The sequence below is a fragment of the Rattus norvegicus genome, chromosome 14 (genome assembly GCF_036323735.1).
Source record: "Rattus norvegicus strain BN/NHsdMcwi chromosome 14, GRCr8, whole genome shotgun sequence".
Classification (NCBI taxonomy): Eukaryota; Metazoa; Chordata; class Mammalia; order Rodentia; family Muridae; genus Rattus; species Rattus norvegicus.
In genome coordinates, this window is record NC_086032.1 from 9434089 (window position 1) to 9452929 (window position 18841).

General features: G+C 45.2%; 1 protein-coding gene across 7 annotated transcripts in view; it reads left to right on the forward strand.

Annotated features, from left to right (window-relative positions):
• Nucleotides 1-4: 4 nt before the first annotated feature.
• Lin54 (lin-54 DREAM MuvB core complex component) overlaps nucleotides 5-18841 on the forward strand; it is a 79999-nt gene continuing 61162 nt past the window's right edge. Inside the window, exons 1-2 of one of the 7 annotated variants that reach the window (XM_006250658.5) lie at nucleotides 5-163; nucleotides 16343-17058. In XM_006250658.5, coding sequence (XP_006250720.1) covers nucleotides 16375-17058 — 684 coding nt within the window. In that variant the 5' untranslated portion in view covers nucleotides 5-163; nucleotides 16343-16374. Of the gene's footprint in view, nucleotides 164-338; nucleotides 855-2196; nucleotides 2331-16342; nucleotides 17059-18841 lie in introns of those variants that run through there. The other 6 variants (XM_006250661.5, XM_006250657.5, XM_008770022.4 and 3 more) reach the window with 6 other exon arrangements.

The following is an 18841-nucleotide window of genomic DNA, read 5'->3' on the forward strand; positions in this document are numbered from 1 at the left end:
GGCGGGGCGGCCCGGCGTATTATGGGATGCGGCGGTGGAATGGCGCTGGGCGCGTGATTTTGAACAAACCCGGGTCTGTGTTTCGGAGGCGCCGCCGCCGCCGCGGCTGCTGGGAGCCCGGGGAGCGCGGCGCGAGAAGGAGGCGGCGGCGCCGCCGGCTCGGGTGAGTGTCAGCTCGGGAGACCCGGGCTGAGCGGCGGGAACCAGCGCCGGGCCCGCGCTCCGGGCGGCCGCGCGGGCAGAGAGCGCCGGCCGGCTCCGGGGCAGCCGGGCCGGTGGGCCGCAGCGGACGGGAGGGTCCTCGGGGTGCGGCCGCGAGCCGCTGGCACCCGAGAGCGCGGCTGTCAGTCGGCGGGGCCGGCGCCGCCCGCCCCGCGCTCGGGAGGAAGGGCCCGGCGGCTGTTGACAGGCTCTCGGCGAGGCCCGGGAAGCGGCCGCCGGCCCCGGGCTTCTGGGAACCTGTTTTGCTGCTGTGTCATTTCGTACCAGCGCCTCCTTTCGCTGCTGCCCGGCGCCGCGTTCTTCCTACGCCCCTTTGTATGGACTCCTCTGGCTGTGTGTCCGTTTCCCTCGCGAAGCCCACCAGCCAAATGTCATAGTGTCCCCGCGGTGCACGGGGGAAGGGAGCGGGCTGGGACTCAGCCTGGCCAAGCAACGGTAAACAACCATCCGAGTGCCGGTGGACCCGGCTGTTGGTGGGGAATAAAGTTGAAAGATGAAGAACCTGGGAACCCCTTACACTGTGCTCAGCCTCTAGCGGGCTCTCTGTAGAAACGCGCTGGAGTGGGTGGGAGACAGCCCTTGATTAAGCCCGAGCCTGCTTGACTTTTATATGGAGTTGTCATTCAAACAAGGTAGGGAAATGAAATGGCTTCTGCTTCTTCCTTATTCTTAGGTAAACTTAAGACAGTAGAATAGTTGTTATTATTCAGTTTGCTCGTTTCAGTGAGGTCTTTTAGAGCTCATAGTGTAGCTGAATGATAAAGAATAAAGCTTTTGAGCTGGCAATTATTAAGGCTTTCTGAAGCCAAAATTTTGGGGGAATGCTGGTCCTATCAAACCTTGCAGCTTATATGTTCTCATTCCTTACATGATTAATTACTTATATCCCCTTTTAGGAACTTATTAGACTACATAATGAGAGGAACGAAAGGGGTGGATAGGTTATTTCGGAATCTTGTTCTAAAGCAAGCTGATCCCCCACCCCACCCCGAATTGAACAAGTGTTATCAGTAGCAGATGGTTTTTAATTTGGAAATTTAGATCCTAAAACCAGTTGGTAAAGGATTCTAGCGAAGAGCTGTGTTTTCTGTATGTGAGAAGTTGATGATTATGAATGATTACACAGTTGAATCAATACAGTTTAATTTTAGTAGCGCTTGTGTATCTTAAACTAACGACAAATGGATGTAATGGTGTTCATGGGCAGAAATGGTCAAAGTTAAGTGGAGAGGAAAACAGTTCAGAACTTTATTCTTAAAGATTAAGGGGTGGGGGGAGACGGCCGCCTGCAGGATCAGCGCCTGTAATTTAAGGAGTGTCGGAAAAGTCAAGCATGCATATAGAAATAGCCATACTGTCAAAGTAGTTCTGTGGGTGGAGTAGAATGCCAACCTTGGCGAGTGACGTTACAGCTCTCCGGTGACTCTGAAATGTACATGGAATATGGTCTACCATCTCTCTGAAGTATTTTTCTGGAAATGAAAGTTTGGGGCTTTACGGTTCTTGTGTCAGAGTCCACATGGCTTGCCCTCCTAATCAACATCCCGGCCTTGGAATCCGCAGGTATCTCGACTCCCTGTGGCGTTCCTCGGGGCTCACAGGAGCCGTGTGTCTGGTCCTGGGATGATAGGGTGGGCACGACCCGCCGGTGAGCGCTGGAACCCCCGGTGTGCGTTTGAAGGTTGCCGGGGCGGGCGGGAGGTTTCCCCGGATATGTGGGTGTGCGCTGCTCGGGAGGGCGGGCCGGGGCGGGAGCTGGAGGAAGGGGGAGGTGACTGGCGGCGGCGGCGGCGGCGGCCGGGGCTCGGCTGTTGGGGGAAGCTGCTGAGCTGTGATGGTGATGACGAGGTGAAAATGGCGGATCTTTCGAAATACAATCCCGGCCCCTGACATACCAGAGGCGGTGGCCGCGGCGACATCGCCACCCCAGCTCCCTCCTGGGTCCCCGAATACTGTATAGCGCTCCATTTCGGGCAAACTGGGAAAGGAAGCAGCTGGACAGAGCTACGGTGCACAGGCAAAACAAGCACTGCCGGGCTCGAAATTGCCCGGGACCTCGGAGCCCGCTCCTCGGAGCCGGAGGGTGGAGAAAGCAGCAGCCTCTGGAGGTAGAGGAGAAGGGGGGTACCGGAGGGTTCTCTGTCTGCAGAGCTCTTTATTTGGGAGCTGGGGGGAGGAAATACGTTGGGGATCAAGAATGACTTGTCCGGAGTGCAAAGGATCAGTAGCCTTGTAATGACATCAACATTATTGTTTTTTTAAGTATCAAGAGGACTGAGTTTGCTTATACCTAAGGCTGCAGCTGAGGCCTAGAGGAACCGCTAGTACTTACCATGATTTCCCGATAGAATACGTAAGATACCCACTCAGTGGGGGTTGGCTGGTGGTGTCCAGCAGTTTAGGGAGTTGTGTTTCTTTCGGGAGCCACAACATTGGCATTTTCTTCTACATTTAATGTTGGTGACAGGGCATAGTCTGGAATTTGTTGGGATGCGGTCCTCATCTATTCTTGAATGTATGGACCAATTTTGTAGTAGTCAAAAAATTTTATATGGCCTTGTCATCTTGGGGTGGCACCATTGATCCTGCCACTTGGCAAATAACAGTTAATACTGTAAATCGTATTTTCTGTTCATTTTTTTTCTTTTTTTTTTCTTTTCGGAGCTGGGGACCGAACCCAGGGCCTTGCGCTTGCTAGACAAGCGCTCTACCACTGAGCTAAATCCCCAACTCCTCTGTTCATTTTTAAATGGAATTTTTTCACTGTCCCCATCTAATTTCATGAATTCAGAGAATGAAGTTATGGGAGATTTTTTTTTTTAAAGATTTATTCATTTATTATATATAAGTACACTGTAGCTGTCTTCAGATACACCAGAAGAGGGCATCGGATCTCATTATAGATGGTTGTGAGCCACCATGTGGTTGCTGGGAATTGAACTCAGGACCTCTGGAAGAGCAGCCGGTGCTCTTAACCACTGAGCCACCTCTCCTGCCCCCGTTATGGGAGATTTTATAAGAGGCTGTAAACTACAAGTGAAATTCTGGTTGGGAGCACAGTTCTGCTTATGAATTTGGCTTCCCTGTGAGAGATGTGATGATTGGATGAAAGCTCTGAGCTCGTATAACTGATGAAGGCGATTGGAACCTGTTATATTACAAATGCTGCTTCTTTGTTCGGGTAACTAGAGCACTGATACCTTGACTGTAAGGCTCGATTGACCTTATAATGGCCCCAGCTTACTTTTGTCATCTGACGGTCCACACTGTTGTAGATTGTTACAGGGTTACTAGGCAGCCTCTCTACATCCAGCAGGAATGACATTAACAGGGATACATGGTATATAACATTTTATACACTGGTTGGGGCTCTCCTTTTCCCTTCACCTTAAGTGGTAGAAGGTTGGGTCAGTGACCTTGAATTATGAGAATAAACAGGTTAATAGTTAAGAAATGCCTACTAGTAGTATTTGCAACTAGCAATAAGTTTTCTTACTTAGGTTGTTTACAAAGTGATATGATAATATTTCATATTAGTATATGTGGTATATTGTGATATAAAGGACACATACTTTGAATATTTATATATCTTATATATATAAATAATATCTACATTATATATAATATATATATACAATATATATGTATATTATGTATATATAGTTTGGACTTTGGCTTTGACTTAATACAAGAATGAGAAGCCAAAGAATGTTTTACAGTAAATACCTGAGAAGTACTTAGAAGACTTAATTATTGTTGCTCATTAAACATATAATTTGAGGGACCAGTCAGACTGCTCAGCAGGTAAAGGCTGGTACACAACAGTCCTGCAGCTGTCACAAGTGCTCTCTAACTTGTGTTGGGCACGTGTGCTCCCAATAAGTAAATGAATGACAAAGTAGTAGAGTTGTGGCTGAGGAGACAGCTCACCCATTAGGAGTGTTCATGCCTTCACAACTGCCTTTAACTCCAGCTCCAGGGAGTCTGGCGCCTTCGGCCTCAAGAACCGGCACATACATGGCATATGTGCACCTGCACTTGCACCTGCATCAAAACTAACTCCCTTGTTAAAGGGGTTAAGCGCTAGAACTGAAATACATGTACACACATATATTTGATCCTGCGTTATTCAGTAGGAATTAGGTAGTTTGGCTTTTTTGTTTTTTGCTTTGTTTTGGTTTTGTTTGTTTGTTTTTTTTGTCTTTTAAAATTATGGTGCAATTATTTAGGTCTACATCATTTAGCTTACTTAGAGTAAGAGTAAGAAATTTTAAAACTTAAAAAGGCTTGGTTATTTTGGTTTTCTGTTTGTTTTGTGATGCAGTCTTGCTATGTAGCCCAGGCTAGCTTTTGTGTGTGTGTGCATTTTGTCTGTGCACCATATGCATATAGTGCCCACAAGCATGCACTGATGCCCACAGCATGCATTGGCTACGTGACGCTGGGGTGCAGACGGTGCTGAGCTGCTGCCGTATGGTGCTAGGCTCCTTGGAAGGGCAGCTGCTGCCCCTTAACTACCAAGCTCATGATCAGGTTCATTGGAACCACCAACTTTGGTGCCTTTTGGGTTGATTCTTAGTGTCTGTCTGTCTGTCTGTCTGTCTCTCTCTCTCTCTCTCTTCCTTTTTTAGAAAGTCTTTTTCTGTAGCCTAGGCTGACCTGACATTCTTAGTAGCACACACTAACCTCCAACTTGGGACAGAAAGAATCTTGCTTCTGAGTATTGGGATTAAAGGTGTGTATCTTTATAGTGAGCTGTGACTACTATTACTACTTATTCAATTATAATTACAGCACTCCCCATTCTCTTTCCTCCATCCAAAACCTCCCATGTACACTCCTTGTTCTTTTTGAAGTTCATGACCTCCTTTCTCATTAATTTTTGTTACATAGGTGTGTGTGAGAGTGTATTCCTAAATACATGAGTACAACGGTCTGGATAATTGTAGTTAATTTGTTTCCCAATGTGAAACTAGAGAATCTGGAACACTTTTGATTCCAGGCATTTTGGATAAGGACCAGCCAACCTGTATCGGGAGTTGTCTGTGGGTCCTATACTATGCAAAGGATGTAAGTAAAATAAACATCACTGCCCCAAGGGCTTTCAGTTTCAAAATCACTGCAGGTCAGATTGAAATGATAGGCCGGAAGCGGCCTGACTGCACTAGGCGCTGAGTTGCAAACAACTTTTGAATGGAATGGCAGCCTCAGAAACGTACTTAGGGACATATGTTTATATGAGATGTACTGTAGATGAAGGGACATAAGTAAAATGCCATAGTATTCTCCAGGCTGTGGAGATTGGATACTGTTATTGCAAAAGGACGGAGTAATTAATACATGATCTACACTTTATATGATAGATTAGTATTTAGTATTTCTATGAAGATATATCAAAGATTAAAAACATCTAATCTTATTTTAATTAATTTACTGTTTTGTGTGTGAGTTCACATGTCCTGGTCTTCATGTGGAGGCCAGAGGACAACGTTTTGAGAGTTGGTTCTCTCCTCCCACCAAGTGGACCCATAAATCATTGGTCATTGGGCTTGGTAGTAAGCAAATTTACCAGCTAAGCCACCTCCCCAGCCACAGATTAAAAAAGATCTTGAGCTTCTGCGTAGATGTACGACTGAGTGGCTTGTGTTCTTGTGAAATCCTAACAGTGGGAGGAGTGTGTGTAGGGGTTAAGGGTGCTGGTGCAGGGGCATGGTGAGATGGAGGTGAAGAGGGTGCAGGGGCATGGTGAGATGGGGGTGAAGAGGGTGCAGGGGCATGGTGAGATGGAGGTGAAGAGGTGTGGCTGTCCCAGCTCTTTGGCCTACTTGTGGGCTGGGTTGCCTTGTTCCAGCCTTGATGGGACAGGTCTTATTGTATGCATGTCTGGTTAATGTCCCTGGGAGGTCTGCCTTTCTCCAAGGAGAGGAGTTAGGGGGTGGATCTGGGGGAGGGAAGATGTGGGGGGCTGGGAGGAATGGGGGAGGGGGAACTATTGGGATGGGATATAATATACACAAGAAGAATTTTTTAAAAATTAAATCACTATCACATTTTGACATGCCTCATTGAGAAATATAGATAATTAAGGGGTTGGAGAAGAAAAACATGCAAGTAAAGAGGAAAATGAGGAGACACATCTAATGACTGACTAAAAAGCGATAGTTAGCTGAGTGTGGTGCCCATCTTTACTCTCAGCACTCAGGAGACGAGACAGGTGGGTCTATGAGTTTGAGGCCAGTTTGGTCTAATAAGTTCTAGGCCAGCCAGGGGCTACATAGTGAGACCTTGTCTGATGATGAAGAAGAAGATGAAGTTGGAGGAGAAGATGGTGAAGATGAAGATGACGTCGACGGCATTTGAAGAAAAATTATATGGAAAATATTGACTAGTGTTCTTTTCCTTTTTATTTATTTAGGACATACAATGCTGACCTTACAGGTATCAATAAGGATATTAAATGGGAATCCAAGAGGCTTGGATTAGCATCTTGGTTTTGCTTCTCATAGCTGTGATATGACATCTGAACTGAAGAAACCATTCACTGTAGCTTGCAGTCCCAGGTTACCGTTCATGGTAGCAGAGCAAGGAGGATGCTGGGAGCCTGTCACGTCCTCTAGTGTTTGGGGGTCGCTTCTCAAATGACTTTGATTAAGCATCCTTGTTTCCTGCTGTCCTTTGGACATACTATGGCCTCAGCAGCTGTGGTTACCAGGACAAGTCTCCATCTGGGAAACGTCCATCTTGGTGGGGAAAGCAGGGCAGCAGGAGCAGGGGGAGGCTGGCTGGCCTGTGGCATCAGCAGTCTGGAAGGAGAGGCCAGCTGCGATGGAGTACAACGTGCATAAAAACAGAGCATGTGGAAGGAGGAAAGCAAGGCGGAGGTGCAGTGCGCATGCTTGTTCCAGGTGGTCCTCAGAGGGAGCCGGTACACATGACAAGCAGCAGGTAGAGCCATGACCAGAAATGGGTCCTTCTACCCTGTGGAATCCTAAACAGTAGCTTGTTGTCTGCGGTAAGGTCTTTCCACACAATCCGTGCTGACTGAGTTCAAGATACTCTTGCTTCAGCCTTCTGGTATGTCTCTTCTGTGCTAACACTGTAATACATTCTTTAAAATGTCAAGATGTAGCCTTTTATTTCCATCTATATTACTTTAAAATTTTAGATAAACTTACTTCTTTTTCATTATCCCTGTGCTAAAGAAAATCTGTTTGTCTCTGCTGTGGAGTTTTTCCTTAGCAGCTCCTTAGCTGCTGTCTAGTCCAACGTTGAGATGGCATATTATCTCTTTGTCTGTTGGTTTCTTCTAAGCTCTTGGGGGCTTAATTTCCCAAATAGTCTCAAAGTGAGAAAGTGCCTTCAGTTAAGCTGCTGATAGAACTGTAAGCTAGTTAAAAGTCAGGCCGCGTGGAGTTTTAGATGGAAAGTATTTGCAGAGGCTGTTGTTGAAAGGCGGACTTGGAAATGGCTTTTCAGCTTGTTAGCATGTCTTATGGTGGATTTTTACCAAAGTGCTGTGCAGTCCTGAGGACTGTGCACACCCACCTTATGTTGATAGTTTTTTGCAAAGCCCGCCGTAAATAATGGTGGAGTTATTCAGTGGTATCCCTCGTCTATGGTTAATTTATTCATTTTTCAAATGTCTACTGAGAGGCTGCTGTTTGCCAGCGCTGTGGTAGGCTCTAGGACGAGAGGCTGTGATGGTGAGGAGCTGAGCAGGTCTCTTTCCCGCTGTAGCTCACGCCTTGAAGAACTGGGCCGGGGGTGTAATCAAGCTATAGACAAATAGTCAAGAACTCGTAGTGACAGTAGATGCTGTGAGGAGACTTGGAGCGGGGTGTAGTGCCTCATGGTAATGAGGGCTGTATTTAACAGAGGGCTTTAGTGTCATTGAGACAGTTAGAAATCATTAGAGTCACTGCTTGGACTTAAACCATTCAACCGTTTTCAGCTGTGAGGGAGTAAAACTTGATTGACTTCTGGGAGTGTACTTTTGGTTTTAGACATAGAATGTTCGTGCTGGGTGGTGAGACTACTGGAAACATGAGGATTCCATGCTATGTTCTGGGTTCTTCCCCTCTGTACACTGGGGGTCACTCCTGTGCATGTGAAGCAAGCTAACGTCCTTGGCCTATGAAGAGCCTGTCTTCCTTAGAACAGACTTGGACACTGATGAAGACACACACACCAGCACATAGCTCCCATTCCTAAGGGATAAAATTAGGGAATGAATCATGTAACTGAAAGGCCAAACCCTTTGCTTGCTGTGCTCACAAGCTTCTTTGGAGAATTTATTTAAGTGGAGGTAAGTATGCCGTGCATGTGGCCCAAATGGAAATCTAGAAGGATACGAGGTGCCCTGTGGCCTGCTGAACGGTCTCTGAGGTGTCCTGGCTCCGGAACGTTGTACAGCCCCACATTACTTACAGACTGGCCAAACCAAGTCAGACTGTTTGTTACTACAAGTTTGAACTCCTGCTTCAGAAAGGCACAAACAGGCTTCTGCGTCTGTAACTAAGAACTTCATGTGGGCATTCTCTCTCTGTTCCCTGTTGCCTCTCCCCCTTCTTCTTTTCCTTTTTTTCCTTCTTCCCCCTTTGTTTACCCCATTATGAAGCAGACTCACTCAGGCTGGCCCTGGAATTGCCTCAAAATAACCCTCTTGCATCCCAAGTATTGGGGTTTCTAGCATACACCACCATGCTGTGCTTTTCTGGGTCCTATGTTTTCTAAAAGCAGAGCTTTCTTTAAAGGACCAGAAACAGAATGTACAAAAGAGATAATAGTCAAAGCACTGTCACATCTCAGGACTTTACCACCCTCTCTCAGTGGTTGCTAAAACAGTAGAGCAGTTGGCTTTCTATGTCCCTTGTTCAGCCAGTTGCTCTGCCTTTGTCCTTGCTATAGAACCCAGGCTTGCCCGGCACTCAGCATACTCGGGGTCACATGAGTAAGTGCACCACCACACCTGACTAAACATAAGTGAGGATGTGGGCTATGAAGTAATATTCAAAACCAACTTGACTGACATTCTGTATCTTCAGAACGCGTGAGTGTTCAAGTGCACCAGTGAAAACTTCACCAGGACGGATCCTAACCGACTCACAGTTGTCTTAGTTCAGATTGTGGAAATGCTAGAGTTTCTGTCATTTGACAATAGAAGAGTTAAACTAGAAGCTGATATACAATACATAGAAAGTCTCCAAATGGTTAGGTATTAAATGTTATCTATTATTATCTGAGTGAAAGATGAAGTCATAAGGGTTATTAGAAAATGTTTGGAAGTGAATAGTAAAATTGACCTTAGTGGAGTACATTTAAAGTAGCATTGCTGTTCTTCTGGTTAGTTTTTTCCCTTTGTCCTAACGGCTTGTGGTAGGTATAGAGGGCTTCCCCGTCAGGGTGATCTGAGCCAGGGCCTGAAATCTTATGTGAATGTAATTACAGTAGCAGGCGTTAGGGTAAGAGTGACAGAGAAGTAACACTTGGGCTTCTGGGCTTTGCTGCTGAGCCCTGGGCCTTGGCTTTTTAAGATTCTGGAAAAAGAAGGTCAGATCACACCTGAAGCACTCAGAAGAAAGGAGGTAAAGCTAGCACTTAGCCAGGTAAAAATGAGACCTGAAACCACTAGCCAGATTAACCATGAAGAAGGTAGAAAACAAAATACCAGTGGGAGGAATGAAGAGGACACTTTTCTCCATAAGCTACAGATTATTACACTAACTTTAACCCCCCCCCCCCACACACAAATAATTATATAGTGCTGATAAATTTGGCAAGAGGAAATAGACAAATTCTTCAGAAACACAAACTATCAAATACCAAAGGTGAAACAGTAAGAGTTTATCAAAGATATTAAATTTATAAGATTAAAAAAGCCTTTCTGAAGCCAGGGCAGTGGTTTCTTCTGTAGAAGCTTGGCAGACTGAAGCAGGGTCACTGAAGGCCAGTGCACACAAAGGGCACCTGAGACCTAGAGAAGGCTTCCTGAGCTACGTGTCGTCACTGATACAGCCTAAGGAGCATGGGAGAAGGAAAGACAGCTGTGTCACAGTCTTCCTGAGCAGAGAATGTACGCACTTCATCTCTATCAGGCTGCCTCATGCCCAGGCAGATGTTACAAGAAAAGAGAAGGACAGAATGTAGACAAATGCTTATTAGCAAAATAGTAACAGTAAATCCAGCAGTTAACACAAGGGTGAGGCATGATGGATTGAGAATGTAGGGCTGGATTGGTTAAAATTACTTTAACTTTTAGACTAAAGTAGATACCATCTGATTTTTTGGTAAAATATAGAAAAGCATATGACATAAGTGTGTAAGTGTGTGTGTGTGTGTGTGTGTGTGTGTGTGTGTGTTGCTGGAAATTGAACATTGGTTGGGCCTCATATATATACTAGGCCAGTGTTCTACTGATAAGCTATCTTTCCATCCTTGCCTCTCTTTTGTGACTGGGTCTTGATGTGTACATGGCTATCAGTTGCCCTTCTGTGCTGTGATAAAATACCATGACCAAAAGCGACTTCAAGAAGACAGTTTATTTTGCTTATGGTTCCAGAGCAAGAACCCACTGTGGCAGGAAAGACACGGCACAGGGACAGGAAGCTGCACATTCCCTCCATGCACAGCGAGTACAGAGCAGGAAGGAGGATGTGACTGTGAGGAAGCCTCAGCATCCTCCCCCAGTGATGGGCTTCCTCCAGCCTTACCTGTAAAGGTTTCTACATCCTCCCGAGCAGCCCCACAACTGGGAGCCAGTGTTCACGTTTGAGCCTGTGCGGCCACTACTCATTTAAACCACTACCCCACTACCCGGCTTAGCCTCGAACTCATAATCTTCCTACTCTACCTCCTAAGTCCTTGGGTTATACACACGAACCACCACTGGAGCTCATTTAATTTCTTTATGATGTATTCATTTTTACTTCGTATGTAGTGATGTCTTGCCTGTGTATGCCTATGTGTCACATGTGTGTAGTGCCTTCAGAGTCCAGAAGAAGGCATCAGACCGCCTGGGACTGGAGACAGCTCATGGATGTAGGCTGCCATATGGGTGCTGGGAACCCAGCCCCATCCTCTGCAAGAGTAGTCAATGCTCTATTTCTTTATGCCAAGTTTATTTTTGTATTTATTTTGTTTGTTTTCTCTTCAGGGTGGGCAAGATGGCTTTGCGTTTGGCCTATATTCTGTCCTAGTGATTGACATTCTCCCTTGTCCTCTGCCCTCTACACTTGCCCCACTGTACTTGTGCAGCAGCCCACAAATGAACCCATATACATATCTATATCTCTGTATGTCTATATATTCAAAGGACCATCGAAAGAGTCAGAAAACAGAATGAAAGCCAACCTTTTCAATGCGAAGGGGATCTGAGAATCCTACAGTTAATAGATGGCACTGGGAAGCATGTCATCAAGCATCCCCTTAAGTCATTTTGTGTGACATCACCGCAAATGCAGAAGGGCAAAGGAAATGGAAGGCATGCGGATGAGAAAGGGGGCATTGCCCGTTACCACTTGCAGACAAGCGTTGATGAACATTTTAAGGCATCTACATTGAAGGCTGGAGAGATGGCTCACTGGTTAAGGGCACCGACCGCTCTTCCAGAGGTCCTGAGTTCAAATCCCAGCAACCACATGGTGGCTCACAACCATCTGTAATGGGATCTGATGCCCTCTTCTGGTGCATCTGAGGACAATGACAGTGTACTCATATAAATTAAAAAAAAAAAAAAAAGAGGAATCTACATTGAAAGCTACTGCAGTTAATAAGTTATAATTAATAATAAGTAGACAGCAATCAAAAGTCAATTATATCTCAGTATTAATGATGGACACTTGGGAAGTAGGGAACATCATGGAGAACAGCATAAAGCAGAGTGCTTGCGGGTAGACTGAACGGTGCAGAATGCGCACACTTGGAGTATGAAATGTTGGTGGGATAAATATGCTCTTGGGAGACTACAGGGGAGGGGTTGCATTTTTGTATGAGCTGTGAGGAAGACAGTGACAGTTTTTGCCTTTTGTTGTTGGTGTGTGCGTGTCCTGAACTCATTCTGTAAGCCAGACTGGCCTCTAACTCAGAGATCCAGCTGCCTCTGCCTCTGCCTCTTAGAATTAAGGGTGTGCTTCACCACTGCCCAACGATGGCTCTTGTTTTAAAGATTTTTTCCCATGATGCTGTGTGCCCATGGTCCTTGCTATTGGGTGGCTGAGGCAGAAGGATCCCAACTCAGGTTAACCTGAGTGACTTAGGCAAATTCTGTCCAGAATAAAATAGAGCTAGGAATGTGGCTTAGAAGCAGGACATTTGCCTGTCATCACATGACCCGGGTTGCCTAGCAAAACCAAGGGGGGTCATATAGCAAATGACCTTGGATGATACGGTATCTCCCGCTGTAGCAAAGGTCGCTTTGTTTATAGTCCAGTGTCAGAAAACATCATCACCTTCTACAAGCCAGAAAGGTTTGTCTAAAGATTCTTTGTCTTCTTTGTGAGGCTTGGGAGCTAGAGGACCTGACCTCTGCACTACTGAGACAGACAGACAGACAGACAGACAGACACACACACACACTCTGTCTCAGACTTGGGACTTTCGTGTGTCGGGGAGAAGCAGTGACTGGGTTTCCCTGCTAGCAAATAGCTTATTTAAAAACCTAAACCTCCCACCTCAACTTGGGCCATGGCTTCTGAAAAAGGGGAAGGAAGGATGGGGTCCTGGTGGGCTAGGTTACAGGCTGTGAGATTTTCTGGGCAGTGAGCACTCACTCACCTGCGAGGTAGACAGCAACAACGTGGACAGGAGAGTTTCCCTGTTAGGTGGTGTTTAGAGGCTCAGCTGAGCAGTGTAAGCCGACGAGGCAATCCTTAGTTACTGCACAGTCAGATCCAGGCCCTTTGCTGAGTGGCTGCGTGAAGAAGCCCTCAAAACTTGGTGTGTGTGGATTTCCACAGGACGGCAGTGAGGGGGAACATGGAGCTTTGCGTTCACTGAAAACCACAGGGGTGGGCTGGGCTGCAGGAGTGAGTTCTTAGGATTGAAAGCCGAGGTTGCTTATTAGTGCGGAGTCACCAGCTCCTTCCCTGCCTTGACTTTTGCCTCCGGCTGTCACCTTAAGAAAGGCCAGAATTCATGCCTATGTGCCTGTGCCCCATTGTAAAGAAGAAAGAAAAATCACAGTTGAACTACTGTAAGTCAGGCCCTTCTGTGCTGTTTACCGGTGGCATACAAGAGGTGTGGAGTATGCCCTTCCTCACAGCATGAATTGAGATTGATCTTTCTGTTGCATTCATTACTAGTTTCTTTCTTTTTGACGGTTATGTAATGTTCTCCTGCACAGATCATTCACACTGTGTATATCCGTCCACTTACTAATGGGCATTGGAGCTTTCTCAGTTTGAAACTGTTAGATAATGCTGCTGTAAACACTAGGTTCAGGGTTTTAAGCTACATCACTCCAATTCTTTTCAATAAATAATAGAGAGGGATAAATCAAACTTTCATGGCTCTATGGATTCAGAAACCCAGATTATCTCACTTAATGTAACAATTCATAGTAAGAGAAATGAAGAAACTGTAGCTGAGGGTGGGGCTCTTTTGTGGTAGAGACCGAGTAGCTGTGGGTGGGGCTCTCTGGTGCAGACTGTGGCTGTGGGTGGGGCCCTCGTGTAGAGACTATGAGACTGTGGTTAGGATTTTCACTGACCCTATGCTATGAATATCTGCAAACCTCCGTGTCCATGCAGCTGGTTCAGGAGTGTTCATGGCTCTGATCCTTCCCAGTGTCCAGTTTGTGTACATTGTTTATCATTTGACATAACCAACTTTCCAAAGAAACTAGGAGTTTCCACTTCATAATATAGTTATTATAATTATAGGTATTATTATTTTTTAAATTTATTTTATGTATATGAATACACTAACTCTCTTCAGACACACCAGAAGAGGGCATCAGATCTCATTACAGAGGGTTGTGAGCCACCATGTGGTTGCTGGGAATTGAACTCAGGACCTCTGGAAGAGCAGTCAGTGCTCTTAACCACTGAGCCATCTCTCCAGCCCCAAGTATTATTTTTATTTATTTATTTATTTATTTATTTATTTATTTATTTTGAGATAGGGTTTCTCTCATAGTCTTGGCTGTCCTCAAACTCTGTAGATCAGGCTCATCTCGAGCTCAGAGATCAGCCACCACTTCCCCAGTGCTGAGATTAAAGGCCTGAGCCACCACTGCCTGGCTTCTCTTGTGAATCTTAATGCAGATATCCAGGGTGAGAGATATTGATGTGTGACCCACAGGTTGAGAACCGCTGCTTTGCAACCTGCAAAGTGGGGCTTGAAGAAGGGCTCAGGGTTAAGGTTGAGAGTACCTATTGTTTTTCTAAAGAGAATGGGAGTTGGTTCCAACACTCATATGCTATTCTCCTGGGTGGGGTGGGCGCTTTGGTCTGATGCTCTGCTGTCTGGTTGGTTGGTTGGGTGTTGATGGTAGTTTTTCTGGGACAGAATTCTCATGCTGAGCAGCATCTGGACATGAAGTTCTAGTGTGAGCAAAACCGCAAAGCTGTTGTGAAAGCCAGCACGTATATAGTGTGGGCTTTTAGGACAGGGAGTTGACGCTGAAGGATTAGGCCTGCTTTATTGCCCATTTTAAAACACCAGTGGTAAATGTTTATCATCTTATGCTTTTGCAATTAAAATGACCAACTTTGGAACTATACAAAACCAGAGTTTGGATCTGGTCTTTGCCATTCACTAGTTGCCTAGGAAGTTATTTAACCCTCTCATCTGTGAAGTAGGGGTGGTGATGTTACACATATCAGAGAGTGGGGAGGGAAATTATGCCGTGCTGTCAACAGTAACTTCTCTGTGCTGCCGCTGACTCTGGCAGCAGCAGGACCTGCGTTGCTCCTCTATACCGTGTACTGCCTGCAGGTGCTACACCTTTGTGGGTGACACATGCTGTCCAGGAACATCCCACAGTCCTTCTGCCTCAGCTTCTCCAGGCCTGGGGTCACAGGTTCAAACCACCACGCCAGCTGTATGTGCTACTCTGAATTTGGGGATGGTAGCTCTGTTTTAAAGAAGGTAAGGCAGACGCGGTGATGCCCCCTGCAATCGTAGTACCCAGGCGGCCGAAGGAGTAAAGGACAGTCTGTGCTAGGTAGTGGGATGATCTCCAAAAGAAGGAAAGCAAGAGCTGCCGATGAGGCTCTAAGGGATTTTAAAGTTCTCCCAGTAAACAGTTTACTGGTCCATCCGTACTGTCTTTAACACATGCTGATACTGAAGTTCACTCCTTTATTGGGAGTTCTAAAGGATTCTTAGGTAAAAGCATTTTGGCTGATTTGTCTGTAATCTACACTTATTATTTCCCTTGATAGGGGCTGGTTGTACATTCTTTTTTCTGTTGTATTTACTTTTTATTTTATATGTGTGTTCTGCATGCATGGATGTATGTCGTGTACATGCCTGGTGCTTGTGGCAGTCAGAAGAGGGCATTGAATCACCAGGAACTGGAGTTCTAGAATGTTGTTAGCCACCATGAGAGTGCTGAACCCCGGTCCTCTCCAAGAGCAACCGTTGCTGAGCCATCTCTCTAGACTTGTACAATCTTAGTTTCCCCTTGACACTTTCAATCGCAGAGGATTTTAAAATCTTTCCAAAGAAAAATTCCCTTAGTGAGAAGCTAGTTGATTAGACTTGGGTCCTATAGTTCATTTGGTCTCCAGTCATGAAGTGGATTCGTCCAGAAACTCCTTTAATGTTTAATGAATATTTATAAACAGGGTAGTGCCATTTGTATATAGGCCATTGACGTTTTTAAAGATATTTCCATATCTTAGGTTCTTTTTTCCAAATTTTTTTTTCTTTTTTTCGGAGCTGGGGACCGAACCCAGGGCCTTGCGCTTGCTAGGCAAGCACTCTACCACTGAGCTAAATCCCCAACCCCCATATCTTAGGTTCTTAAAAGTGGTGTGATTTAGATCAGCATCAGGGATATCCTCCAGTTAATTATGTGTCAGTGTCAAGACTGCTTATTTTGTTATTTACATTTTTCTTAATGTATTTTTCAAACTGCTGCAAACCCTGATAACGGGTCTTTCCCCTTTTCTTACAGCACCTGGGCATCCTTCCAGAAGCAGTGCGACCATGGAGGTGGTGCCGGCCGAGGTGAATAGCTTGCTTCCAGACGACATAATGGACACTGCTATTACTTTAGTGGATGAGGATAGCATTGAGGCTGTAATTGTGTCATCCCCAATTCCCATGGAGACAGAACTGGAAGAAATTGTCAGCATAAATTCTACTGGTGACTCTACAGCCACGCCCATTTCCACGGAACCAATCACAGTGTACAGTAATCACACTAACCAAGTTGCAGTGAATACCACAGTTTCTAAAGCAGACTCCAATACCACAGTGAAACCAGCATTTCCGAGTGGCCTTCAAAAGCTTGGTGCTCAGACTCCTGTGACTATATCAGCCAATCAGATTATTTTAAACAAAGTATCACAGACATCTGATCTTAAACTTGGCAATCAGACCCTTAAACCAGATGGACAGAAGTTAATCTTAACAACTTTGGGCAAGTCTGGCTCACCAATTGTTTTAGCACTTCCCCATAGCCAACTACCCCAGGCTCAGAAAGTTACAGCTCAGGCCCAACCAGGAGACGCTAAGTTACCACCGCAGCAGATCAAAGTAGTTACCATTGGAGGGAGGCCAGAGGTGAAACCTGCCATTGGGGTCTCAGCACTGACCCCAGGAAGTCAACTGATTAATACCACAACTCAGCCCTCTGTGTTACAGACCCAACAGTTAAAAACAGTGCAGGTAAAAACCAAAAAGGGCGCATTACTTACAGTGCATGTTAAAAAGTTCAACTGACTCAAAGTTGTCTTTCTAGGGATGTTAATTGCCTAACTTTCAATTAATTCTTTTGAATGTTTTAAGTAATTGTGTGGATTTGTTTTGTTCTTAAATTTGATATGTCTAATGCCCATGAAAATTTTTTTACCAGAGAACTTATAGCAAACTAAGTTTGATTAAATTTCAAATTGTATGTTTATAGCCTTTTATGCATTTTATATATATTGGTAGTTTGGCTACAGAGTATTATTTTGCTGGCATAAAGATGCCCAATTTCCTGCAAAACTATGACATCAATCCATCTTTTTTCTTTTTTCCTGGTTGAGTGATGACGAAAGACGAGGTAAACGTAGCTGTTCTGAGAGCCGTGTGGAGCCAGCAGTAGCTGCTGCTCACAGTGCCTGTGTCCTGATTGACACTTACTGGTCATCACTGTCCTTCCTGTTTGCAGTATGAGGAAGATACCAAACACAAGGGGGCAAAGTGCATTTTGAGCTGACCCTGTTGGGTTCGAGTCCCCCCCATGTCATCCATAGGCTGTGGCTTGGATCGTATGCTCTCTGAAGTTTGTACCTTAGCTTAAGATGGCTACTTATCATTTAAAACAAAACGAAACAAACAAAACATAGTATTATATAGTTTTCAAAACATTAAGGATCCTTCAGAGTAGAGCTTAATAATATGGACAGTATAATAAAAGATCACCAGGGTATACATGAAATGTTTTCAGTTTTGATGGCCCCAAAGTCTCTTTAGGCCCTTACAGCACTTAGACATACAGTGCTTGACTTAGAGGGAACCCCAGTACACTTCCTGTGTGGAAGAGTTATCTTTGGAGAGAAACTAGAAGGCAGCCAGTTGGGCTCCCCCTTACCTTCACTCCCAGCACTCGTGAAGCAGAGGCAGACATACACTCTGGGTTTAAGGCCAGCCTGGTCAACAGAGAGTTCCAAGATAGCCTGGGCTACACAGAGACACCCTGGGAGTGGGGGTGGGAGGAGACACCAGAGGCATGAGACAAAGTAACAAAGGAGTGAGGGGCGAGCAGGAATGTTTGGGAGAGACTGCTACTTCCTCTTAGCTGACATGTACATCAAAGCTTTGGTTATTGTTTCGGGAAAGCTTTAGAAACTTTAATTCTCATTTACATTGTATTAAGAAGGTTAAGCTTTCTCAAACCTTGTAACCTGCTGTATCCTTTGTTACAGTTAACAGCTGATGCTCCTTGCTTGTTACCCCTCACTTTAATCTGTTTATCTTTGCTGAGGTATTCGTGAATGAGATAACTTCCCTTACCTCTGTGAGGCATCAGGTCTGAGTATTTAGACCTGCTGTGATAGGCCTTGGCCATGGGTCATCATGTTCTCAGGGAACGGGTGATAGAGACCAGAATGCCATCTCTTCACTTCCGAGAGCAGTGTATATATAAACACTGATGTTGTCCATCCACGGATGTCTTGCTTTAATTTCCTAAGCATTTGACAATAAAAGACTCGGACCTAATACTAATTTATTTTATTGTTATTGGCTTTATACCATCTGATTCCATTTGTTTTTAAAACTTCTGTTTTGTTTTTTAAATACATAACAGAGCTGGGCGTGGCGGTGCGTGTCTTATGCACTCAGGGTCTCTCTATGACAGTCTGGTCTCTAGAATGACTTCTAGGGCAGCCAGGGCTCCATAGTGAGACACTGACACTGTGTCACACAACTGAGAAACAAGCAAGCAAACAACAGAAAGCCAAAG